The following is a 25,383-nucleotide window of genomic DNA, read 5'->3' on the forward strand; positions in this document are numbered from 1 at the left end:
AGTTTAGCCTAGACATTGAAAGGGTCACAATCGGGTGTGGTATTCAGAATTAGAAATTTAATACCAAGATTTACATCAGGTTGTGGGGGAGGGGCATTCCCACATCTTGAATTGAGGAGCCCCTCAGTGTCAGGTTCAAGGTTGGAATTCGTGTAAATAACAGACCAATGGCTACCTCAGGTGAGGTTGATAGGAAATCAGAGAAGTGGAGGGTGAAAATGGGGGTGAATGGAGTTTGTGTGCAGTTTCTGCAAAGTCAGTCTCATTAATCTTGGGTTCTAAGATCATTATTAGAGTTGGATCAGCCTGAAACAGCCCCCAAGAATGGGTGGAGGTTACGATATCGGTACTAGGGTCCCTTTTCTGATGACTCAATCCCAATTCTAGAATTGGGTATCCCAACTCAGAAGTGTGCTGATGTTGACGTGGGAATATGAATACAGTAACTGGAGCTTTATGTAAGGCATGGCGTTCGGAAGAGGTCAAGGGTTGACTGCAACCTAGCTACTGGACTTCAGGGTCCAAATAAGGGCTTGGGAATCAGAATTGGTATCCGGTTGGTGCCAATGTGGAGCTTAGGGCAGGTAGAAGGGACAAAGGGTTTAGGGCCAGAATTGATATTTGAGGTCAGTGCATGGATTCAGATCCACAGGACTGGTTGTGCCAACGCCGGGGCAGATTTAGGGGTTTGGATTCCGGATTCGGTTTGGGGCGTTTAGTATCAGGCTCAGATATGCAAGGGGCGGAATCGGAGTCCGTGAGCGCTATCAGGTTGGCGCTGCAGCTGAGAGGCTCCAGCTTCTGGCTCTGGAAGGATCTGGCCGCACTGGTGGCGTCTGGGTCGGTCCACGCTCACGATCGGGGTTCGGGTTCAATGCTGGGGCTCGGGCCGGTTAGGACGCGGGGTCGGGCTGGGGCCGCGCAGGGCCTGCGCGCGGCTCCGCGGCTTTACGAGCGAGAGTGCACGAGGGGAGGGGCGGCGCCGGGGGCGCGCACGGCAGGGCAGGGGCGCGGGCGCGAGCGCGCGGGGGCGCGCGGCTGGAGCTGGCGCGGGAGCGGCGGGAGCGGCAGCGGCGGCTGAGGCTGAGGCGGCGGCGGCTCCGGCTCCGGCTCCGGCTCGGGTGGCGGTGGCGGGAGTGGGATTCGTGGGTGGCGACGGCGAGAGAGGAGCGGGAGCTGCGGCCCCAGCGGCCTGGGGGGGACATGCGGACCCACGGCCCCCGGATAGGCGGTGAGTGACCCCCGGCCCCCGCTCCAGTCCGCTCCGCGTCGGCTCCCTCCCCACCCCTCCGGCCCGCCTCCCCCGGCGTCTACCCGGCGGAGCTGAGGGGGGTCCCGGGGGGCTGGGGGCGCCGCTGAGGCCGGGCCGCGCCCCCACCTGCCGCGCCCGCAGCCTCGGCCGAGCCCCCCAAGCCCCGCCGCCCAGCCCGGCGGCTCCTCCCCGCGGCAGACGCCCCCCCACCGCCGCCGGCTCGCGAGCTTCTCGCCGCCCCCCGCCGCCGCACCTGAGCCGCAGCCCGCGGGTTCGCCCCCCACCCCCATGCAAAGTTTCCTGTCGCCTTTTCGCTCCCGGTCCACAGCCCCGCCCCACCCCCACCCCTGCACGGACGCGCTCCGCGGGCGGCCCTCCACCCCCGGCTCCGGGCGGGTCTAGGCCGCGCCCCCGCCGCACAGGCGCCCCCTCCCAGTGCGCGAGCGATCCGCAGCCGGCGCGCCCTGGTCTCGCCCGTGGCCCCGACGCACGTGCGGTCCCGGGGTGCGCCCGGCGCGACTTCGGAACTCCCCACCCCCTCGATCGTGAGTGCGGGCTGGGAAGGGGCCGGGCGGGGCTCTCCCGACACCCCCCACCCCCCCACACACACGCTCACGCCGGTGCGACGTTCGGGGGGCCCTGGAGCCACCCACCCCGGGAGGACGTGTCCACTCGGACCTGCTCCAGAAAGTTCATGCAGCCGCCGCCCCGCGCCCCGTCCCGTCCCGTCGCGGTGTGCCCCTGCCCCCCCGCAGGGCCCACGCCTCCGCCCCGGCCTGGGCGTTTGGCTCGGTTTCCTCGTGTGTATCACCCCCATCTTAATCCTAGCGTCTCCGGCGCTCCATGCGCGCTTCCTGGGTTCCCGGTCTCTGCCCTCCCCCTGCACCCTCCCCCCTTCGGGGCTCTGAGCTCCTTCCCCGGTCTCTCGGTGCCTTCCCCCTGTGTCTCTCGGTTCTCCCTCTTCCAGTCTCTGTCCCCCGCCCCCAGTCTCTGGGGTCTCTCCCCGGGGCTCCGGTCTCCCTGGTCTGTGTGTTCCCTCCACCAGTCGGTCTGCGCCGGCTCTTGGGGTCTCTGTCCTCTTCCCCCATCGCCTTTGTGCTTCCTCCCCCGTTTCTGTGTCTCTCTGCCTCGTGCCTCTCGGGAGTGTCTCTCCTGGGTCTCTTGGCATCTCTGTCACCCACCCAACAGCGCTCTGTACCCCACCCTCTGCTTAGGCCCCCTCCTCCATTTCTCAGGAATGCTGCCCCTCTGGTTCCTCCACTCCTTGTGGGGGAGGGGCCTGCCTTTCACCAGGGCCTCTGCACCCCTGTCCAGGGCCTCTGGGTTGGAGCAGGGTGGGGGCTGGGGAGCACTGTACCTGCCAGCCAAGAACTGGGAGGGAAGGTGCCAAGGTGAGGGGATTCGCTCGATTGTGAGAGGCCCGAGGGGAGCAGGGCCAGTTGCTGCGCGTTGGCGGTGAGGGTTCCGTTCAACAGGGACAGGGATCCAGAGTGACCAGGTGCTGGCGCTGGCAGGGAATCCAGGGAAGGGCGTTGGAGTGGGAGGCCTGTGTAGCAGCTCTGGGTGGCTGTAGGGGGATCCTCAGTAACGAGGGTTCCCCGAGAAGGGGAGGGATCCAGAGGGTGGTTCTGACAGGAAACCAGGGAATTCTGTGCTTGGCTTCTTATTAACTCTTGCTTCCGGGAGCAAGAAAATCCAATTCTTCCTGATTGTGTGAAGGAGTCAGGCCCTGGAGAAGGAGCAGGTGTAACCCTCCCCCCCCCACACACCCAAGAAGAGCCCCCTCACACCCTTAGGCCTGAGCTCAGGCCATATTCACGCCCTTGGCCTTCATTCCCACATTCACCTGCCCCCTCCACTCCCATCCCCGCCCCCACCTGCCTTGTTGTCCTGCTCTTGCTCTTTAGGCCCCACATCAGCCCTTCTGCAGGAAATTGCTGGGCTTGCATACCACTTCTGCAGGCTGGCTTGCGTGCTCACAGCACACCTGTGCACATGCTGGGGCAGGGGTGTGTGCACACTCCCACCGCCTTGCCCTTCCTTTTGCATGTGCCTCCTTGGGCATTCCTGCTTGCTCAGTTTCCCCCGTGCTATTTGGAATGATTACAGTGTTCTCTTGCTTTCCCTCTTCCTGTCCTTTAACAAGGAAAGGGTCTTCACATTGCCTTCCTTTCTTCCCCTCTCTTTCCTCTGGTTTTCCCTCTGTCCAGCCTTGTGCACAATCGTTAGAGTGGTTTGGGTTGGGGGCTGCAGCAAGGGTAGACTGTGTGTGTGTGTGTGTGTGTGTGTGTGTGTGTGTGTGTATCCTTTAGGATTTGTGTCAGTGTGCAACAAAATACTGGCCCTGGCAGTTGGTGCCCCGTGGTGAGTCCGTGGTCAGGGGGAAGTAGGGCCTTTAGAACGCTTGAGATAGAGCTTAGGAGGCACTCTGAAGTTCTGCCACTTTCTGAGTGGAAGCCTCAAGGAAGTACTTTCATCCTTGCGTCTTAGTGTCACCTCTTAAAAAGTGGGGTGGCTAATCCAAACATTGTGAGAGGATCCGGAGAGAGCCACGTGGCATTGCTTCATCCGTTGTGGCAGGCTTCCCTAGTGTCCCTCTCCGTTCGGGGCCTGGCCATCAAGGAGCTCACAGTCTCTGGCAACGCAGATTGCGTCTTAGGAGTGCAGAGTAATTTGCGGCCTCCTGTCGATTGCTGTAAGCCCAGGCATTGTCCAGTGCCCGACAGGCTGCAGGACTAAACCCCCCCAGGAGCTACTGAGGTTGAGGTGCCTGCTCCCTGGAAAGAACTGCAGTTCCAAACTGAGGTTAGCAGGCTGGAGGAAATCAACAAAAGACCCCGGGTAGTACTCAGGTCCCAGGAAGATGTGTTCCAGGGAAGGCCAAGGAGGAGCTCTCTGGACTGGGTTTTGAGAGATTAGTAGGAGTTTGCCAATCAAAAAGAACGTGCACTCTAGGAAGAGAAAACGGGTATGAGTAAAGATTCAAAGGTGTTGTCTCTAGAAGCAGAGCGGATCTCTGTCTCTAAGGCCCTTTTAGGTAGCTGAGTAGACTCTTAGAAGAGAGGGGAGAACCCCGAGGCTGGGTGCTTGGACAATGGGTATGCAGTGTGCTCTGGTTTGATTTCTGTTTCCAGAAGGTGATTCTGTGACTATAGGAAGTGGCGGGAGACAGGAAGCACAGTGAAGAGGAGGTCACGCTGTTCAGATCAGAGATGCTGGTGGCTTGGTTAGGGTGCACCTTTGTCAGGACAGGTGGTTTCTGAAAGGTGAGGGCAAGAGCGAGAGAAGAAGCAATCCTGGTTCCTCAGAGTGACTGGGTGGGGCCTTTACTGAGCCCTAGGGGCTTGGCAAGGACTGGTAGATTAGAGGGGCAGTTGGTGGGCTCTCCCTTGAATACGATTCTTTGAGGCCTTTGGGGCATTTCAGGCTCAGGAAAACCAAAAAGACCAACTAACTCACTGCCACAGTCAGTCACAACTCAGAAGGACCCTGTGGCTGACCTTCCTGTTCCCAGCTCAGACCCCCGGAAGGGTGTGGATAGGATATGCAGCTTGGGGAAGGAGACCCTGCTTGAAAAAGGACTGGGAATTGCATGAGAGGGAGGAGAGCCATAGTCCTGGGGAGAAGACTGAAGAGCTCGGCTTGGGCTCCCAGCTGCTGCGGGGTGACCCTCCCTGTGCCACTGACCACCATGATGACCTTGAGAACATTGCTTAGCATCTCTGAATCAGTTTCTTCATTTGTTAAATGAGTTTAATGATGCAGATGGTCGTAAGGATTAAAGCAAGACTGATAGCTAGTGAAAACCAAAAACCCCCCAAATCAAACCACTGCAATTAGTCTTGTCGTGACTCCTGTGACCCTGTAGCACAGTAGAAACCCCCATCGGTTTCTAAGACTAAAGCTCTGTGAGGAGAGCCTGGTGGATTTGAACCCCAACTTTCTGGTGAACAGTTGAGGGAGTGCTTGAACACTGCGTCACCGGACCAAACTCACCACCGCCGAGTCCCGTCTGACTTGTTGCAGGCCTGTGCGGGGTTCCCCAGACTGCGGGTCTTTGCGGGAGCAGACGGCCGCATCTTCCTCCCAGAGAAGGGCTCATGGGTTTATAGCACCAGCCTTGCAGGTCGCAGCCGGCTGCCTGACGCAAAGCGCCACCAAAGGCTCCTTATTCTCTTGAGATCATCCTTACTGGCATTGGCTATGGTGATTGTCCTCAATGAGAGTAGGGTGAACCATAACCTGGAGTAGTTGCAGTTAAAATCTGTACCCTGCTCCCCCAAGTAGCCGTAATTCTGAACCGAGATTAGCAGGGTGGAGGGTCTTCCCAAGGAGAGTGCTCAGCTCACTCACCTCACCTCGGTGGGACTGTTGAGGCCTGCCAGTTGTGTTTTTGGCCTTTGGGTAGACAAGCATGAGGAGACCGTGGGACAAGCCCTGGGGAAGAGACCCCACATTGGATGTGAATGGCATGAGGGGGGCTCTGAGAAGAGGCAACTTCAGGGTGTGCGGGTCTCCATTCCTCCTACCCTGCCTGGTCCCAGCTCCAGGTCTCCCATGCCCACCAGGTGTCTTCGTCCCATCTCCGCGCCCAAGGACTCTGGTGAGGCTTGAACTTCTGGGGGCTGCTGGAGGGCTATCGGAACCCCTCTGGATCTTGACTTGCCCCTGGGAAGTACCGAGGTGCCTTTTTACCTGACCTGGGGTGTGGCTGCCGACTCTCTAGGGGGGGGCCTGCTGGGGGCCAGCTAACACGATGGATGGATTCCTGACGGGGATCTGCCCCGTTCCTGAGCGCTTTCCTAATTGGATTGCCTGTGTCAGTGCTGGCTCCTTGGGGCGTCCCTGGCAGTCCTGATCACTCTGGGCTCTGTCCCAGTGTGTCTACGTTGGTTCTGAGAACCACGAGCGGTGAATCGGAGGGGTGATTCCAACTGCTTGTCTAGGCCGTTTCCATGCCAGTTTCATCCTGGACTGGCACGTGGTTCCAGGTGCCTCCCCCGCACGCCTGGACCTGTGTTTGTTTTGTCTGTCCTTAGACCTGGCTTTGGAGGTGGTGCCTGCTCGGTTTAGGTCTGGGTCAGTGTCCAGGCACAAGGCCCAGTACTTCTCCACTGTTCCTTACCTCAGACTGTCCCTCTGCCCAGGATCAGGGTCTCTGTGCAGCTGTGACACCAGCTACCTCACATCCAGCACTCAGACCCTTAGCAGGTGTCTCCAGACAAACGGGCCTTTGAGTTTGGGACACGAAAGCTGGTCTGTCTGGCCAGACCTGCCTGGCAGCTTGTGTGCTGGGAGCACTGGCCACAGGGAACTTTGTGAGCTGGGAGGAGGTCAGCATGTGGCCACCCCGAGGCGCAGGGCTGTTGCTTTTGGCAGGGGCAGGATGGGGTGTGCGCTACAGCGCCATTAAGGATGGTTCTGGTTTGGCCAGACACATTTGGAGTTGGTCAGAATGAGCCTTTGGTCTGGAGGTGAAGGAAGGTGGTCCCCCAAGCTGGTGAAGAGGGCCCTCATCCTGTGGGTGACTTCGGTGACCTCTGTTCCCCAGCCTGTTTGTGTGTCAGCGTCCAGAATGGCAGGCAGAGCTGGGTGGGGTGGGGGCCACCTTGCATTGGGGGGGGAGGCATCCAGCTGAAGAGAAACCGCCGTGAGTTGCGGTCCCAGTCGAGTGGGCACTAGCAGCACCAAGCAGCTGAGCCGTGGGGAGGTGGTGATGAGATGTGTGGGCGAATCCGACCCCTGCCCCCACCCAGGACGGTGCCCACAATGATAATGGCTGGGCTGTGTCACTGCGTGTGTGCCAGCGGAGGAGGCACCCAGGGGCACACCTTCATTTTAGAAATTATAGAGAAGCAGAAAGTCAAAAATAAATATTGCTTCTGAAGCTTCTTTGAAGACTGGCGTGTATGCGGGTGTGTGCTCTTTCAGGCCAGCCTGTTTTCTGTGAACTCATTCATTCATTCATCCATCCAGTCATTCAGCTGATAGTGACTGAACACACTCACTACTTGCCAGGCTTTCTGCTGGGAACCAGAGATACAGACCTGACCCTGCAGCTCTTTGCTGAGCTTTCAATCGGGGTACACAGACCTGACAGGTAACCATACAACTAAGTGTTCACACTGGTGATGTTCGGGGGGGGGGGGGTGGATCCACGATGCTCTGATGTAGTCTGGGGCATCCTGGGAGGCCTCCTTAAGAAGGTGCCATTGTATGCAAGACCTCTGGAGTGGGTTGGGGAAAAGAATGAGTGGTGTTCCTGGCGTGGACTGTAGCATGAACACGTTTGAGACTCATAAGAGCTTTGACTGGCAAGAGGGGAGCTTACCTGATTCAGCCAGGCATGGCCTTGGGTTCAGCTCTGCCGGACCTCGAGGCTTATACTGAAGGGTTTGGACGTTGGTCATACTGCTGGGTCAGGGATTAGAGGTGTGTGGTTCGTGGCTGTGTGGCTGTGGCTTGGCAGTGTCTGGCACATAATAGGTGCGCAGGAGTTATGATGCCAGTGAGCATTTTTACTCAGTGGAGATTATCCTACTTGAATAGTTCTGTATCTGGTTTGGTTTTTCTCCATAAACAGCAAGTTTTGAATGATTTTCTGAGTTGATGCATAGACTACCGTGATGAAGTTCTTGATCTTTTCTTCTCCTCCTCCTTCTCCTCCTCCTCCTCCTCCTCCTCCTCCTCCTCCTCCAGGAAACTGTGGAGGCCCCGGTGCCCTGCCCTTGGTGCTGACTGTGCACCAGGAGTGACTGGTGTGAGCAAGCAAAGACCCGGTGAGTGTGCCCCAGGATGTCACCAGGGTGGGCCAGGCTCGCCCGCTTGGATTTTGACCCACAGCTGGTGGAGCCGGGACAGGATCATCATCCTGCCGGAAGATGACCCCCATGTACCTTTGATTGTGCAGTGATGGCAGCCGGCCTGGGAGGGCAGTGATGGAAGTGGTAGAATGTTTCAAGAGCTATTTAGGGAAGTGGAGTAGAAAGGACATGGTGAAGGCTTCAATGTGGGGCATGAGGGAGGGAAGGTGTCGAGATGGTGACTGGTTTCTGGCTTGAGAGGTTGATGGGTGTGGGGGGTGGGGCGGGAGGGGTGATATTCAGCTTGTCAGCTGCTGTAGGTGTGAAATAGGCTTCGAGGGGACATCCTGGAACTCATACCAGGATCTGTGTGCTTTTCCATTCACCGTATATGTCTGTAGAAAAGGCTGTTGCCACCGAACACTGTAGGCGACTGCTGGGAGGGGGAGCAGAATGCCTACAGGACAGGGAGCTATATCTTTGAGGTCCACTGTTGTGAGGTACCAGCCCCATAAGTGCAAGGGTCCAAGGGATGGTTGTGTAATTGAGGGGTAAAATTAAGGAGACCTCAGACAAGATAAAGCATGCAAGTGCCCACGTCAGGGACTGCCATGACTTCAGGAGCCAGGTCCATGCAGAGAGAGGGAATATATTTCCAGCCAAGGCTTTTATACACTCGGGGCGTGCAAGCCCCCTTAATTACAGGTAACCACAGCGGTAACAAAAGTGGGCAGTACCCGAACCCTACAGGTCCCAGAGTACATTGGAAGAGTAACCTAACACAAGTGCCTGAGGCAGCTAAGGGGGAATGGCTGTCCTCAGAGAGGACAGTGCCTAGAGAGCAGTGGCACTGGTCTGCTCCTAGAGATAAAGCTGCCAGTTAGTTACATAGCCAGCAGCCAAGTGCTTGTGCATGGTAACTTTCAGGTAGCTCTATTATGGGAGGATATAGTGGGGAATAATATTAATTATGAGAGTGTGATTGGGACTCATCTTCAACTCATGAGCGTGAAGGCCTCCCTCCACCCCAGAAACCCAGACTGCCAGGCTTCTTAATAAATGAGAATGGAGGATTCATCCGTATATACTCTCTTCCCGTTATCTGCTTCCCACACACCGTCCCTGCCTTCTCCCTGCTAGAAGCTCCCAGTGAGTGGACTGGAGTCGGCAGGGAATCAGGTTGGAGAGTTTACGCTGGGGCAGGTGACCGTCAGCGCTCGGACTGTAGACTTTGCCTTACAAGCTATCGATACAAAGCCAGTGAAGGTTCTTACGCAGCGAAGCAACATCCATGTGTCCATCTAGCCGTTATCCAGGAAACATTCGAGTGCCAACGGTGGAATGAAGCTGCAAACAAAGCTTACTGGCGACACATGATCAAATTGGCGTTTCTGTAAGCTACAGGGCGGTGGTGGTGTATGTGGGGGCGACAGGAAGACCACGGAAGAGGTGGGAGGTGATGAGGTCTCAATAAGTGGTGGTGGTTGGGATGGAGGCACGGGCAGGTTCAAACTGACTAGTTGGAGGGGAGGGATAAGGAAAAGGTAGGCTCCAAGGAGGACTGACTGGCCTGGCTGACAAGGTAGATGATGGTGGCGGGGGTAAGGGTGGGCTGCGTCCCCATTTGACTCTATAAGCCAAGGATTTGGTAAACCGGTGAACCTTCCTTAAACTGGTGAGGGCAGAGCCCGTGTGTGTCCTGTTCATGGCCTGCTCCTGGCACGGGGCCCAGCAGGTAGTAGGTATCACCAAACGGTTCTGGGTGGAAGGCTAAGGAGATGAGATTAGAATCGCTGGACGGGCCTAGGCAGGGGCGATGGTGGTTGTGACCTGGTGTCTGTTGGGAGCCTGGTCCAGTGCTCCGCCAGGCGGGTGTCGCAGTTGGTTAATCAGAATGTGTGGGAAGGACCTTGTCATTGGCCGGGAAGGTCAGAGGGGGAGGGCGAGGGTCACAGTGGTGCCCATCTAGGGATACTGTGTGGCCCTTAACCTCTTTGTTCCTCCTTAATGGTGAGTCTGATCTGGGTGGGTCTCCTCAGAAAAGGGACCTGAATCCTCTGTCTCCTGGGAGGCCACTCATTGATGGCATGTGCTGTAGACCCCAAGTCCTAGAGGCTGGGCTGTTCCTTTCAGATCGGAAGGCCCAGGAATCAGCAAGAGTACAAAAAGTCAAGCCAGTGACCATTTTGAGCCAAGAGTCTGTGGAAACATCCTAGTCAGTGGGGAGCAGAATTTAAAATTCTCCTGGATTCTAGACTTTCTGGAGGCCACAAGGGTCTGGATGAAAGCCTGAAGTCTTTCTTCTTAAAAACCAAACAGGAGTTTTCACGTACCTCATCAGAACACTAACAGTGTGCTTCAGAACGTTCTGCTCGGGCTCAACTTGACAATAGCCACTCCAAGAGGAGGCAGGGAAGCTTAGCAGGCGGTGAGCTCACGGAGGAGGAGAAGGACCGTGCGCCAGGACCATGGTTAGTCAGCGTCAGCCAGTCGTCTGTGTAGAAACCTCTGCACTGGTGTATGTTTGGCTGTTGGTGGAAGAATCGCATGGAAAGAGAGTGGATTTTTTCCCACCACACTTTCAAAGCCCTGTTGTGTTCTCAACAATAAATAACAATTTAGAAGACAGAGTCAAGCCTGGCTGGGGCCCCCTTGGGTATGGGCCAGGGGCAATTGCAGGGGATAGACAGATGGGTGGATTGGTGGGGTTGGCCATGTCCTCATCGCTGTCAACACTGGAGTTTCTCAGCTTTGGCACCATTGACGTTTTGGGCTGGGCTGGTCTTGGTTGTGGCTTTGGTGTCCCTGCGTGCGTGCGTTCAATGTCTAGCAACATCTCTGGTTTCGCCCCACTGGGTACCAGTGAGGAGCTCTGGCAGCACAGGGATGCAGTGCTCAGCTGCTAGCTCAAAGGTCAACCCTTCCTGCCCACCCGCTGCTCCACAGGGACAAAGTCCTGGTGACCCCCCCCCCCCCCAAATAAAGATTAGCCTAGGAAACCCTACAGGGCAGTGCTGCTCTGTCTCTGGGGTCACTGTGCGTCCGAACTGACTTGATGGCACATGATAGATACCAGTAGTGCCGCCCACCCCCCGCCTTGACCATAGAAAAGGCCTCCAGATATGGCCTCATGTCCCATGGGGGGCAAAATAGCCCTGCACCCAGGACCACTGGCCTGCACCACCTCTTCTTGTGGCTTGTGCTGCGCAAGTCTAGATTGACAGGGGGGAACCTGATAGCAGGGTGAGCTTCACAGTGGCGGGCCACTCGAGCCGAGTCCTGCAGAGTGAGTGGGTGGCTGGGGGCAGGAGGAGGGCATTCTTTCCACTGGAGAAAACAGCAGCCGCAGAGGCCTGGCGGCTGTCGAGTTGACAAACCTTAAACCAGACCCGCCCTTGTCCTTCATAGGAAGTAGGGCCTGGGGCTCAGGCAGCCGCTGTAGAAGGTGCTTCTACTAGTCCGTCAGCTGATCATCTGCCCCAGGAGCTGAGCCTCTGCTGTGCGCCACCCAGAGACTCCAGGATTCTCTTTCTGCAAGGCCTGCCTTCCTGGATCACCCCTTCCACTCGCCAGGGTGACAAAAGCTGAGGGGGTGCAAGGGGCGGGGTGCAGTCTGGTTGGAGGGAGACCCGCTGCCAGCTGCGGCAGGGAGGGCTGTGTCTCTGCGTTCTCCCAAGTAGAGAGGCCGCCTGGGCCGGCCCTCTGCGCCCACTGCTTCCTTCCCTGGGGCTGGGGTCGTGACTGAGCCTGTGATGTATTCCCATCATAATCCGGCGGTTGGTTTGGTGAGAGTTGGAAATACGTTGGTTTTCCTTTCCCAAGTGTAACAAAGCCTGTTTCTTCCGCCTCCGCTGCCGCAGTCCAGGACATGACAAAGGGCTCGGTTAGCTGCCCACCGGTTAGAAGGGGGACGGCTCTCACGCACCCGCCCTCAGTGCCCAGGCACTGGCCTCTCCCCTTGGCCCCTCACTCTCTGGGGCCCTGGTTACCACCTTGTGCCGATGTCCATTTCTGGTCCCCAGCCTCCTGGGAGGTCAGGGTTCTGGCCTGGGGAGCAGGGTGGAGCTGGGAGGAGGCTATGTGAACAGGTGGTATTTGGAGACTAATTAATATTTGTGAAGAATAACGCATGCCCAAGAGAAACAAATCAATCTGTGTTTGCATATTCATGAGGAGGACTCGGGAATGATCCCAGCTGTTCTCCAGCCGGGAACCCCCTCCCCATCTCTGGCATCACATAGCTCCTCAGAGTCCCCTCCATCGAGGTGGCCCCGGGGTGGTTAGGGTTAGCTGCATGGAGGCAACAAGGCTTCTGGGTAAGACTCATTTTTGTGACATTGGTCTGCGACGAGTCCCAAGACCTGGTGTAGGGCCTGGTTCTTCCTTTACCCTCAAAGCAGTAGTTCCAGACTCTTAGATTTCACCAGCTCGTACTGTTTCCAAAAGTACTTGGGGGCCAGACATGGGGTTAGCAGTTTTTTATTTTGCCAAGTAAGGCATTATTAAAAAACAACAACTGCTATCTGCTATCGCCATTATTTCATACAAGAAAGGGCATTTTAACACCAAGGACAAATTTTGAGACTAAAGGACAGTTCTTCCCAAGAAAGGCAGCTTTGCCCTGACATAGCAAAGGAAAAGGATATATTAAAGCCACTTTGAATGTAGAGAAATTGCACTCAATTATCCTCTATAGTATCATACAGTATGTAATTGTTTTCCTGTCCAAGTATGTCAGTTTGGGAGAATCGATGGTCCTTGGTGCACTTCCGAGATGAGCCTGGTGTTCAGCTTGTTCCAGGCCTCGTTTCCCTCACACTCCTTGAAAGCCCAGGCTGGGCCAGCCGTGCTGGCAGCAGGGACACTCTGCCCTTAACACTGCTACACTCGATTCACACGTCTCTGGCAAGCCACGCTTCCCCTCCCTGCTCTCTAGCCTCTGCCCCAGCCAGGGAGGCCCTTGAGCTGGGAGTGGCCTGAACTTCCTGACCCTCTGGGCATACTCTGTCTGGGGAGGGAGTCTTGGGCAGGCGGGCAGGAGTTCGTGAGAGAGAGGGAGCCCCTTCCCAGCAGCTGTAGAGTGACCAGAGCGATACCTAGAGTGTCCATGTTTGCGTGTGTCTCTTGTTTTCTCCCCGGGTCCCTGGGTCTATGGGACCCTGGGGTCTTCCCCAGTGTGTTTTCAGTTTCTCCACCATTGCCCTGATGTCTGGATCTGAACGACATTTCCTGGGGTCCCCCGGTATGAGCCACTTGTCTGCGTCACACTAGGGATGGGGGGTGGGGGGGTGAGCTATTGTGGTTAGGTGCCATCGAGTTGGTTCGCACTCAGCGACCCTGTGCACAACAAAACAAAACTGCCCGGTGCTCACCGTCTTGACATTGGTTCTCGTGTTTAAGTTCATTGGTGCAGCACCGCGTCAGTCCAGCTCACGAGGGCCTGCCTCTTTTCCACTGCCACTCCACTTCACGGAGCATCTCGGCCTCGTCCAGGGACTGGTGGTCTCTCCTGACCACATGGCCAACTGAAAGAACGGAGACAGAACTCAAACGTTGAATGGCAGTATGGGCAGACGACTGAATGATGGCGGACACATCAAAAGATGGAAAGAATCTACCGTCACAGTTCAAAAAGGGATGAGAGGGGCAGGGGGCTACTCCATTCTGGGTTCTCTGACCTTCGTGACTGGGCTCTTATCCCACATGCTACCACTTGGACATCTGGGAGTTTTAACCCTTTGGGCCCTTGGAATACAGAGACTGATCCATGGCCTCTGTAAGAGGGAGTTGGACCTCTCTGTTCCTGACCTGGGACGACACGCCCTCTACTGCCCTCTGTGACAGCGAGCTAGGAGTTAGGTCCCCATGAGGAGTGTGCTATGCAGGTGTACCTTCCTGCCCCCTTCCATGATGGGAGGCTTGTGTTGAGAGGTTTTGTTAGCTTCATCGACACTCTTGTATAAGAAAGAACTTTATATAAAAGAGCAATTGTATATTGAGAAAACATACCAGTCCAGCCCAGATCAAGTCCATAAGTTCGTTATTAGCCTACATGTCCAATACTAGTCCACAAATTCCTCTTCAGACTCATGCAGCACAGGCAATGCTGCCGCATGGAGGAAGACCACAGGCCAGTGGGTACAAAGTCTTGTGGATCCAGTGGCAGGGGAAGCAGCTCAGTGCTGGCATGGGCCTCCACATGTCTCCTCCAGCTCTCTTGAGTGTCTCAGCAGCAGGAAGGGGAAGGCAGAGAGAGTGGGTCTGGCCTCCAGTGAGCTATTTATCTCCATCGCATCTCCAAATGAAGTCATCAAGCTGAGACCTGATTGTCAGGCTAGACTCCACCCCTTCGCTCAAGTTGACAGATTAGCTAACTGCCACAGCGTGCCTGCCTTGGGAGGTTTCAAAACAAAACCTAGAAACAGTTGCTGTTCAGTCCATGTCAGAGTCAAGCAGAGCCCCAGAGGGGTTCTTATGGCTGGTTTGGGAGTGCATTACCAGGCCATCACCGGGCTCAACGCGGCCCCCGGAAGTGAGCAGCTGAGCGAGGGAACTCTCTGCACTACCCAGGGGCTTCTGCCTGGAGGTGAAGGCCACGTGTATCCTTGGCGAGAGCAGGGCTCGGCAAACGTTTGGAGATGGGAGAGTCAATCCTGTCCCTCACAGCGATTTAAAACTTCACCCGAGAGCCATAAATATATTTTTACAAACAAACGAAATCACCATTAGCTAAATAATACCCTTTAAAGCTTTGCTGTTTTATTTCAGAGCCATGTGTGTGAACCAAAAGAGCTGCAGTTTGCCGGCCCTGAGCTAGAGCTTAGACCCCGGGGGTGTCTGTACTAGGCCACGGTCCCCCCTTGCTGTTCGGTGCCACACACTGCTGAATTATAAACCTGACACCATACCAGGGGCTGAAGGGTGGTGTCAGAGGACTAGGCTAACGAACTCCGGCCCACTGCCATTGAGTGACTTCTGCCTCATAGACCTCTGTAATCTCTGAGGCTGTAAATCATTTGGGAAGCAGACAACCCCATCTTTCTCTTGTGGAGCAGCTGGTGGGTTTGAACCCAGGACCTTCCAGTTAGCAGTCCATCCCTTAGCCAGTGACATCACCAGGACTCCCTGTGTCTGGGAACCCTTCATAAGCTAGGCCAGGCAGCACACGGTGCCATGGTGGCCGTGCCCATAGGCCTTGGTGGTATGTGGTCTGAGGCCTCCTGTGCAGGGCATTCAAGTGGTGACTCCCCCAGTCTCGGTCCCTGAGATCTGAGTGGTGCCCCTCTGGTTTCTGCTGCTCAGCTCCTGGGGTAGGGAATGCCTCCCTTTGTCTTCCATCCTTGCCCCACTTCCTCATCCCCACCTGTTCAGCACCTGGTGCCTCTCACCTCTGACCCCGTGACCTTTTACTGTCCTACTTGAGGCACTGGTTCTCTTTCAAGAAGGATCAGGGCCATCCTTGAGCCCTGCTCCTCCATGTTCGCCTGCTGGGGGCCACCACTCTCCTCCCCACACTGCTGTGTATTCAGAGCATTCCTGGGGGGATTCGTGGGGGGGGGGACATCAGGTGTGAGTAGAGCTGGGGGGCACTTGTGCTCACCTGGAGTGTGACCCTGTAAAACTTAACAGTGGGATCTGGGGTGGGGGAATGACAGACATGCACGCCCACCAAGAAAGCCCTGGGAGCGCACACACACTGGCAGCCTCTGCACTTTGCATCCCGCCCTTCCTACCCTTGATGGCTGGCTGCTTGGGGTTTGGCCAGCAAGGGCAGACTGGCTAGGGTGGGGGGAACCCTAGGGCCTCCCTGTGGTTCCCCTTTGGAGTGGGAAGGTGCCATGGGAATTGGGTAGGAAGAGGGTGCCTGGTGGGGCAACTGCAGCTTGTCGAGAGCACGCCCTGGCGAGCCTGGGCAGATTGTGGCTTTGGCTTCTGGCCGAGGGTACCTGGATCCCGTCTGCTGCTAGCAAGTCTGCGCCTGGGACCTGTGCTCAGCTTGCGGGGTCTGCTGGGGGGAGGAGAGGCAGAGGGAGGCCCACACTTTGCCTGCTCCCTGCCTCTCAGTGTCTTTGTCCAGTCTCACGTGTGTGTGTGGCTGACCCTGGCCCCTTCCTGCCATCATCTTCCACGGGGGAAGAGTTGGAACCTCAGTGTCTGGGGTGGGCATCTCTGGGTCTCCATTACCACCCAGTCTCCTGTGGTATTTGAAGAATGACCTATATTCAGCGGCCTGCTGGGTCAGCCTTGTCTCTGAAGGGTCTGTGAGGAGGTGCGGGGGCCAGGAGGTGACATGGTGGGCCTCAGCTACCAGCTAACTGGCTCTGCCCTTCTCTCCATCACAGGTCTGACTGTCCTGGGCTGAGGCAGGCCACGGTGCGGGAGCCCTGGATGGCCCCAAAGCCAGCCCCAGGGAGGACGATGGTGCCCCTTGTGCCTGCACTCGTGATGCTTGGCTTGGTGGCAGGCACCCATGGCGACAGTAAGTCTAACCCCTCAAGGTGCAGGGTCTCCTAGGGCAAAAGGGGGTATTGCTCCCTGGGGGTATATGCCAGGAGGAGGGACAGGACCTGCATGACTAGAGATGGGATAGCCAGAGAGAGAGAGACACACACGCGCGCGCACACACACATACGTGCGCGCACGACCACCTTCCATCCTAGAGACCCTTTGTGGCCAGCCCTGCTTCCTCACCCCCCACCCCCCACCCCAGGAAATGCCCTGCCCCACTGCTTCTTGGGAGCTCCCAGTGGTGTGTGTCCCTGCAGCCCAGGCATATGGAAGCATGACTGTTGTGTGTGGCCGGACTGCAACATCTTCCTGTGGTCAGTGTGTGTTGTGCCCTGGGCTGGGCTGTGTCCACCATTGCAGCTGTGTGCAGAGGCGGTGGGAGCCGGGGCCGGGCTGGAGATGTGGACATGGGACTGGGATGTCAGAAGTGTCCACAGCTCCAGGGTGGGCTCAGAAGCCAGAGCCAATCATACCTCTCTCCCTGGCGAGCCCCTCCCTCCAATGGTAGTGACACAGCCTCTCCTTACCCGAAGGGGTGGGGGCAACGCCCCCTCCACCAACATTGCAGTCCTGGGAATAGGAGGGGAGTTGCCCCTGAGCAGCAGGAGGCCGAGCAGCTCCAGCCCCCGGGGGTGGGGTGGGGGCACTGTCCCCTACCTCAGATCCAACTCCCAACTTTGGTCCCTTTCCCGCTGCCCTTCCCCCTGCCGGGTACTATAAGACTGGCCGCAGCCGCCCCATCGCCATGGTTACCACTGCTTGGTTACTGGTGGGAGGCGGGGCACAGGGCAGATTTAGCCAATCTGCAGACCGAGGGGGAGGGACAAGGTTGGAGCCAAGGTCCCTGGGGGAAGGGGCCGTTCCCAGCCTGACCAGAGCCCTGGGACAACCAAGGGGTCAGCCTGGGGCTCAGCAGGCCCTCCCCACCCCCACGCAAGAGTTGAGGCTGGATCTTTCCCCTTGCCCCAATCACGCCATGACTCCTAATGGCTCTTGATTAATTATTCAGGACCAGATCTTGGAGGCTGGTGGGACTAGAACAGCCCCGCCCTTTGTCCTCAGAGGTTGGGCTCTGGGTGGAGCCAGAAGGGAAGGGAGAAGGGAAGGCAGTCTCCCCAGGTTGTGGGGTGAGGGGTGCTGGGGGCACTAAGGTATGCCCCCAGGGAGAGGGCTGAGCAAGCAGATGGAACCCGGAGGGCAGGTAGGGGAAGGTCAAGTGATCTCCAGGCCTGTCGTCCTGAGGGAGAGAGAGCTTGGGCCTGAAGAGACCCTCCTGGGGTGGGAACTTCCCTGCAGGTGAGGTTCCCATGTGGGAGGGAGAGAAGCCAAAGGTCAGGTGTGGTTGCAGCACTGTGTCCTCACCCCCACACCCTCTCGGGAATGTCAGGCAGGAGTTGGGGAGAAAGGGAAGACGGGACAGCACCTCCTAGGAGAACACTCACATTTCCCTTTCCCCCTCAGACGCAGCTTGCCCTGGCCTGCATCCCCATCCTCACCCCACCCCTGCTTCTCTGCAGAGGTTCTCCCTCCCATCCACCGGTCACCCGAGTCAGAGGCTCGGGTCCCCCACATCTCATCCATCACCAGCGTCCATGGTTTCCACCTTCTAAACTTCCTGGGGACGCATCCACGCTTCTCCTCTCTGCCTTCATCTGCCCCCCTCAGCTCGGACTCGGGCTTCCCTGCCTCCAATCTCTCCCCTCGCAATTCATTCTCCACTCTCCAATGCCAAGTCCAAGTCCTGTTTCGGAAGGAAAGCCCGCTGGTGCACTCCTCCATCAAAACCCTGCCACCCCTCCCCAAGAGGGGGCTGGTTGCAGCCCAGGTGTAGCCAGCCCCCTCTTTAGGTTTCTTTTGCCCACATCTTCCAGACACAGTTGTCCCCTTCTCTTGGCTGCCCCCCCCCACACACACACGTACCCCTGTCGAATTGCTTTCTCCAAGTTGCTCATCTGGTGTCTGGGCTGTTTGCTTTGCTTGGAGCATCTTCTCCATTCCCTTTACCTGCCCAGTTCCGGCTCACCTGAGACCATTGCTTCCTCCGGGAGCCTGCTTGATCCCCATCTAGGGTCACGTGCAGTTCCTCTGCACTCCTGATGGCAGTATAACCGTCTGCGTCTGGTGTGTCAAGCCCATTGAACGGTGAGCCCTGAAGGGTCAGGTTGGGGCTCAGGCCTCCTGCAGGGATTTGGGGGGTCAGAAGTACAATTTTGGGAGCTGAATCCAAGAAGCTCCAGGCTGTGCTCCTTTGAGGACCAGAGCCCAGTGACCAGGGTCTTGAAGGCAGGAACTAGCTGCAGAAACTGAAATCCTTCCTCAGTCAATGTAGAGAGTTCCAGGAAGCTGGGCTTTGCTCACCAGCAGTGAACTGTGGAGTGGGGGGTGGGAGGGGCAGCAGGGGCCATGGTGATCTAGGCTGGGGAGGCAGGGTGTGCCCCACAGGTCTGCCTTAAGCTGCACAGACTTGTGGATGTGTCCCCCAACGAGGCCAGGCTCGGCTGAGCTTGGAAGGTTCCTAGCCAGGGGCAAGTGGCCAGACAGGGGCAGAGCTTCTGCAGAAGGTAGGGCAGGCACCCCAGAGAATTGACGACTGGAGCAGTGAAGCGCAGAGCGGACAAATGTGTTTCTATAGGCCTCTTAACGAGACAAATGAATGGGGGCCCTGGCCTCTGAGGGAGCCGAGGGAAGGGGGGGCGGAGAAGCAGCTGCCAAGAGTTAGCCCATAGGCCTAGTATCCGTGCTGAGTCAGCTCCAGTGGACCTGGCCTGGGGCGCTGGAGCCTTACTCCCAGGGAGGTCTGTGGGCCAGACCTGGTCCTGAGACGGGGAAGTAGTTCCTGATGATGTGGGATGAGGTTCCGGGCCGGGCTGCGAGTGGCCTTCCGAGCCCCACCCCCTCTCCCCCTGTACCCAGCCTGGGCGGACTCGGAGACTGCCACAGCGTGCTGTATGGCCGGAGCACCTGGGTGATTTCCTGAAAGAGGGGTGGTCAGAAGGGCGAGTGGGATCTGCTGATTGGGGGCTGGGGGGATGGCGGCCGGGGGATCGCCATGAGGGGAGGTTGATAGGAAGAAACAGGAATGGCCCAGGCTTCTCCGTGGAGCCAGGAGCTGAGGAGCTTCTAGGAGAACCGGCCCCTTCCAGTCCCCAAAGAGCACAAGGCAGGGCCACCGGACAGGGCGCAGGACCCTCGATCGCGCCTGGGGCCTTGCAACCATCAGACTGGAGGGAGCGGCAGGTGGGGGCCTGAGCAGCAGAGCCTGTATGCTGTCTTGAACACCAGCCTCCTTCCTGCCCTGGCTCTCCTGCTCAGGAGCAGGAAGGACCTGCTGGCCTGTCTAGACTCTGCCCTCTCTGTGGGACTTCCGGCACGTTTGCTTTCTCTCTCCAGGCCTGTTTTCCTATTGCGCAATAGGGCAATCACACCTACCGGAAGGGTTATCTGAGGTCATCTGGATGGGGCACCTGGCACCTAATCTACATGCCCTCCTGGAGGCTGACCTGGGGCTCACCGAGTATCCCCCAGGGACCCAGGGTTGTCTCTGAGCAAACCCCCTCCGAGGTCACCAGGAACAGTCACAGGAGCCAGCGTTAATGAGTCCCCAGCTCATTAGGCTGTTCAGGGCCTGGGAAATCCGCTCTCCAGGAGCTCCTGCCCCGCCCCGCCTGCACCAGGCTGCTCTCCGCTTCCGCCGTGCTGTTTGCGTGCAGACGTGGAAGTGTTCCTCAGGGAAGGCACAGAATAGCAGCCAGTCTCCCCATGGAGGAGCCTTGGAGGTGGCTGTCCCCCAGACTGGGAGGGTGTGGGCCCTGCCAGGACAGAGTTCTGGGCGTACCGTGGGGACCTGCTGTCCAAAGGGCTGTGCCACCATACCCAGTGCTGGACGAGGAGGAGCCAGAGCGGCCTGCTGGAGCCATGCCCTTCGCTCTGGGCAGCAGCCTGGGTGGAGCAGGTAGCCACAGCCTGGAAAGGAGTGTGGCCTGAGGCCCCTCCCCGAGTGCCCAGGCAGCCCCCTGTTGGCCTAGATCTGGAGGTTTTGTTCAGACCCTCACTGAGCAGCACCAGGCAGGGGGCTAGAGGTGAGCAGGAGCCGGTTCCTGCCAGTCTGTCCAGAGCGCTCCAAGCACTGGGCAGTGAGACTGATGGAAACGCCAGTCTGGAGGTGCAGTCTCCTCGCAGGGCCCAGCAAAAGGCAGGGAGGCGCAGAAGGCCCGGCCCAGTGGGAGTGCTGTGCTTGACCCCCAGTAAACACACTAACAGCGCTCCTCCCCAAGCAAGTACAGGATGAGCCTTAGAGAGTGGGCCCCTGTGGGGACTGGGTCTGCAGCAGGGGGTGTGGTCCACAGTTTAGGGGGTGGGGGCGGGCCTCTGGGGCCAGGCTGAGGCGGGTTGGCTTTGGTGCTGTCTGTGAGAAGCTTTCGAGATGGCGGGAGGACAGGATTGGAAAAGAGCAGAGGGTGAAGCCAGGCTGGGGAGGGGCCTACCCATCACCCTCTGGGCTGCACCAGGCTAGGGCAGCCCTGCTGGTCCTGCCTGGGTCTGTTGGGTGGGTGGGTGGTCTGAGTAGGGCACTGGCTCCACTCCAGCTTCCAGGGGTGAGGGGGCGGGGTAACCCTACCTCCTCATCAGCCTCAGGCCTTGGGCACAGTCCAGCCTCCACAGGCCTCTCCTCCCCACCTGCTCAGGTTCTTTGTTTGGTGGGGAGGCCCCACCCCCTGGCCCGTTCCTGGGCATTCTGGTTCAGCAGGTTCTAGCCTCTGGTTTCTGCTGCTGACACAGAGAGGCAGAAAGGTGGAGGGGCACTTTCTCCAGTTTCTCTTGTGGGGCGGTAGGAGGTCGGTCCTCCAGTGTGTGAGGGACCTCGGTCTCCATCCTCCTCTGGCCGCCCTGTGTGAATTCATTCCTTCCACACATGCCAGGCACTGGGCAGGGCAGGAAGCTGGGCAGACACGGGCTCTGCCCAGGGTTATTTTCCAGGTGGGGAAGTAGCTATTAATCTCCAAATAAAATTGGGAAAAGTCATAAGCACGCACACACATTCATAACCGTGACTACGTCCAGGGAGTTTTGGGAAAGCTTAAGACCAGGAACTGAACTAATGGGGGAGGCGGCTCAGAAAGGCATTCTAAGGAAATGGGGTTTAAATGGAGATCAAATGGGTGAGTGAATAGGACTTAGCAGGTGGAAAGGCTGCCGAAGAGGTTTTTGACCATAGGATTCCTGTGCAAGGGCCCTGGGGCCACAAGGAACATGGCTTATTCAGCATCAAAGCCAGGGCTGGGGGAAAGTGGTCAGGGCAGGATTGACAGCACTGCATCCAGAGTAAGAGAAGTTTTTGTTTTGTCCTGAGCAGTGGGAGACCCTTGGAGGGTCTTCATTAGTGGGAAAAGCTATTGTTCACTCTGGCTGGGGAATAGAGAATGGACTGGAGGGGCAGGGGCAGCAGCTTGTCAGGCCAGGGTAGTGTCCCAGTCAGGAGAAGATGGATTTCAGTGGTGGTAGATGCAGGTAGATTGTGGGGACTGCTTGGGGGCGGGGAGCTCCCTTGTGATAGGGGCCAGGAGACCCTCCCTACTGGAGTTGGAGGCAGCAGTCCTCTGCAAGGACCAGCTAAAAAGAGTGATAGCCTTTGCAGGCGACCGCCGGCAGAGAGTCTGGAACATCTTCCAAGGATGAGGCACGTCGAGGGGCCCCGACCCTCTGTCACTCCCGTGCCACTCTGCCAGGCGTCTGTGCCTCCCCTCTAAGACTGTCCCAACTGCGCCTTCCCCTGCTGCCCCGGCTGCTGCCCACTCCTCTGGGCCAGCTGCCCCTCTTCCTCTATGGGTTCTCTAGGGAGGAGTCAGATGGGCCCTGGAGTTCCTCCTCCTCCTGCCTGGCACCATCCTCCAAGCACTGTCTCTCTCCAGTCCCCTAACCTTCTGAGCTGCTGTGTCCTCGTCTATAACCTGGGGATGTTAATACTAGCACCTCATGGGGTGGCGTTGAGATGAATAATGTCAGTTGGCAGTGAAGGCTGCCCTCACTGTAGGTCCACCCCGTGGCAAGCCTGTGCAGGCAGTTTGCAGACCTGCACGCATTCCGCCCACATAGACCTGTGAAGTGGGACTCTCCTAACACCGTTTTGCAAATGAGAAAATGGAGCCTCAGAGATGGTGGGTGACCTGCATATACTAAAGACATAGCTCCCCAGAGCCCACTGGGCCTTGGGGTGCTCAAAAAAACTCATTGCCATCAAGTCACTCCCAACCCATGACCTTCCAGGACAGGGTAGAACAACCCTTGTGGGGTTTTGAGTCTGTATCTCTTTCCAGGAGTAGACAGCTTCATCTTCCACCCTCGCAGAGGCTGGTGGTTTCAAACTGCTGACCTTGAGGTTAGCAACCCAACAACTAGCCATTCTGCCACCAGGAAGGTGGACTTCCTGCCCTGCAGCTTTAACCACCACTGCCCACATTAGTGGTCACCTTGGTCTGTGCTCTATCTGCTGGTTCCTCTTATCCACCTGGATCAGCACCCTCTCCTCTATTGCTGGCTCCCTCCCATCTGCATTTCAACATTGATCTCTCTCTCTCTCTTTTTGAAGTGTTTATTGTAGTTGGGTGAAAGTTTACAGAGTGAATTAGCTTTCCATTCAGCAGTCTGCACATGTTTCTTGCAATTCCCTCCTCTGCTCCCTTCCTGTGCCCCTCCTGTCTTCTGAGCCTTGTTTTTTGGGCAAATGCTGATTGTGTGGTTTTGTGAGAAACAGCCACCCCCCCCCCACCCTCAGGTGTGATTGTTTACATTCTAGGCCTGTTTATTGTTTGGCTGAAAATGGGCTCCATTCCAGCCTCCAAAGGGCCACAGTCAAAAAGTTTCGTCAGTTTCTTCAGACCAGTAAGTCTGGTAGTGTGGTGGAGAGCTGCTGGGAAGAACCCCGGCGCCCCCAGATGTGTCCCTCTCCCATTGTTCTCCACCTCCATCCACCCCATGGCTCCATCCAGGAAGGTGACTCCCCTCTCCTTTAGCCCCCACCTAGCACCCTCAGAGGCCTAGACAGCTCAGCCCCTAAGCATCTCTGGACATCTTCCCAGGGACCTCCTAGTGTGATTCTAGTCAGAACGGTTGGTAGTAGCTGGACACCATTCAGATCCTCTCATCTCGATGCTGCGTTTCACCTGGGCTGTTAGCCCTGTAGACCAATTGCTTCCTTAGCTCTTTGGTGTCTCCTCTCTCTTCACTGCTCAGGTAGAAGGAATTAGTTGGCTGCATCTTAGATGACCACTGGCAGCAAGCTTTTGAGACCCCAGTCTCTCTCTGCACCAAAGTTGCTGTCATTGTTCGGTGCTGTTGAGTCTGTCCCGGCCCATATCGACCCTGTGCCCAACAGAACCAAGCACTGCCCGGGCCTGCACCATCCCCAGAAGGGTTCCTGTGCTCCAGCCCATTGTTGCAGCCGCTGTCTCCGTCCGTCTGTTCAAGGGATTCCTTTTTGTTTGCTGCCCCTGTACTTTTTAGCAAGCTTGATGTCCTTCTCCAGGGACTGGTCTCTCCTGACAACATGTGCAAAACATGTAAGGCTCACCATGTAGAATGTAGAATCTTCTCTGTGGACTGTGTTCATGCCGCAGTGGACCTGGATGTCTCCTGAGACGATGGTCCCTGGCCGTCTTGGCCCAGTGACTTACCCAGTGAGAGTGTTTGGAATGCCGTGTGCTGTAGCGACCCTTGGATGTAGATTGGCAGCACCTGTAGGGCCATCTTCTGCCAGAACGTGCTCTGCTGACGGCCACAGACGTCTTCTCTTTTCCTGTGTGTTCAGCCTGCATGCCAGCGTTTGGCTCTGCTCTGAGGTGTGGCTGGTTGTTAGGGCACAGTCCGCAGCACCGTGTTTACCTTTTTACCCTTCGGCACCTTCCAGCAAACTCGCCTGCCGTGGTCATGTGCTGTCAACATAGAGCCTCTTAAGAAAAAGAGAAGCAACACATTTGAAACCTCCAGCCCCAGCCAGTCTCCTCACTGCCACACTCGGCTCTACCTCCCCACCCCACGCCCTCCCACCGGCCACTGACCCTGCTCTGAGCAAGGTCCCCGACAGCCCCACATGAGCAAGCAGCTACGTGCCAGGTGTCATGTGGCTCAGCTTTCTGGCAGTAGCTGCCTGTGTGACCTTGGCCCTGTGACCTGACCTCTCTGAGCCTGTCACCTGGGGATACCACGATGAAGGACTAAATGAGTTCGCATGCATGAAGTACCTGGCACAGGGTGGGTGCCCCCGAGGGGTTTTGAGCCAGAACCAGGCCAGGCCCGAGGGCACTGAGCAGGTGGTCTGAAAGGTCATTTCTCACGGTATCAGCCCTTCCTGGGGCTGTTCGTTGGTCTGACTAATCGGCAATGGATCCGCTGTCGGGATTAATGAGGTGTTGCTATGTCTCAATGAAGCTCAGCTTCTCGGTCTCATGACCCTGGGCAGTGGGGCTCACTGGATAGGAGGTGCTTGGGACTCGGGCCCCGTGCGCAGCAGGTGATGTGGGTGTGGCGAGTACAGCATCTGCACCCCTTCCCCCACCTCCCTGTGGACACTTTGGGGAGACAGCCAGGCTGTTTAGAAGGCAGTAGCCACGTCAGTGGGGGCAGGGGTGGGGTGGGCAGATTTACAGGAAAGCATTCACCTGGGAAGGCGTCCAGAGATGCTTAGGAACTGGAATGTCTAGGCCTGTGAGGCTGCCACGGGGGTGGGGTGGGGGGGCAGTTGTAGGAGAGGGGAGGTGCATTCCTGGTGGAGGGAGGTACCATCTCCAAGGTACAGAGGGGTGGGGGTGGGGGCAAACCTAGGGG

The 25,383-nt window shown here is 57.4% G+C and overlaps 1 protein-coding gene across 4 annotated transcripts in view; it reads left to right on the top strand.

The window, feature by feature from the left end:
* The first annotated feature begins 1,046 nt into the window (after positions 1–1,046).
* PTPRF (protein tyrosine phosphatase receptor type F) overlaps positions 1,047–25,383 on the top strand; it is an 84,507-nt gene continuing 60,170 nt past the window's right edge. For 2 of the 4 annotated variants that reach the window (XM_075555029.1, XM_075555046.1), the window contains exons 1-2: positions 1,074–1,231; positions 16,398–16,534. In XM_075555029.1, the coding sequence (XP_075411144.1) occupies positions 16,444–16,534 (91 nt within the window). In that variant the 5' untranslated portion in view covers positions 1,074–1,231; positions 16,398–16,443. Of the gene's footprint in view, positions 1,232–7,951; positions 8,032–16,397; positions 16,535–25,383 lie in introns of all 4 variants that reach the window. The other 2 variants (XM_075555037.1, XM_075555056.1) reach the window with 2 other exon arrangements.

Source organism: Tenrec ecaudatus, chromosome 1, assembly GCF_050624435.1.
Source record: "Tenrec ecaudatus isolate mTenEca1 chromosome 1, mTenEca1.hap1, whole genome shotgun sequence".
In the NCBI taxonomy this organism is placed as follows: Eukaryota; Metazoa; Chordata; class Mammalia; order Afrosoricida; family Tenrecidae; genus Tenrec; species Tenrec ecaudatus.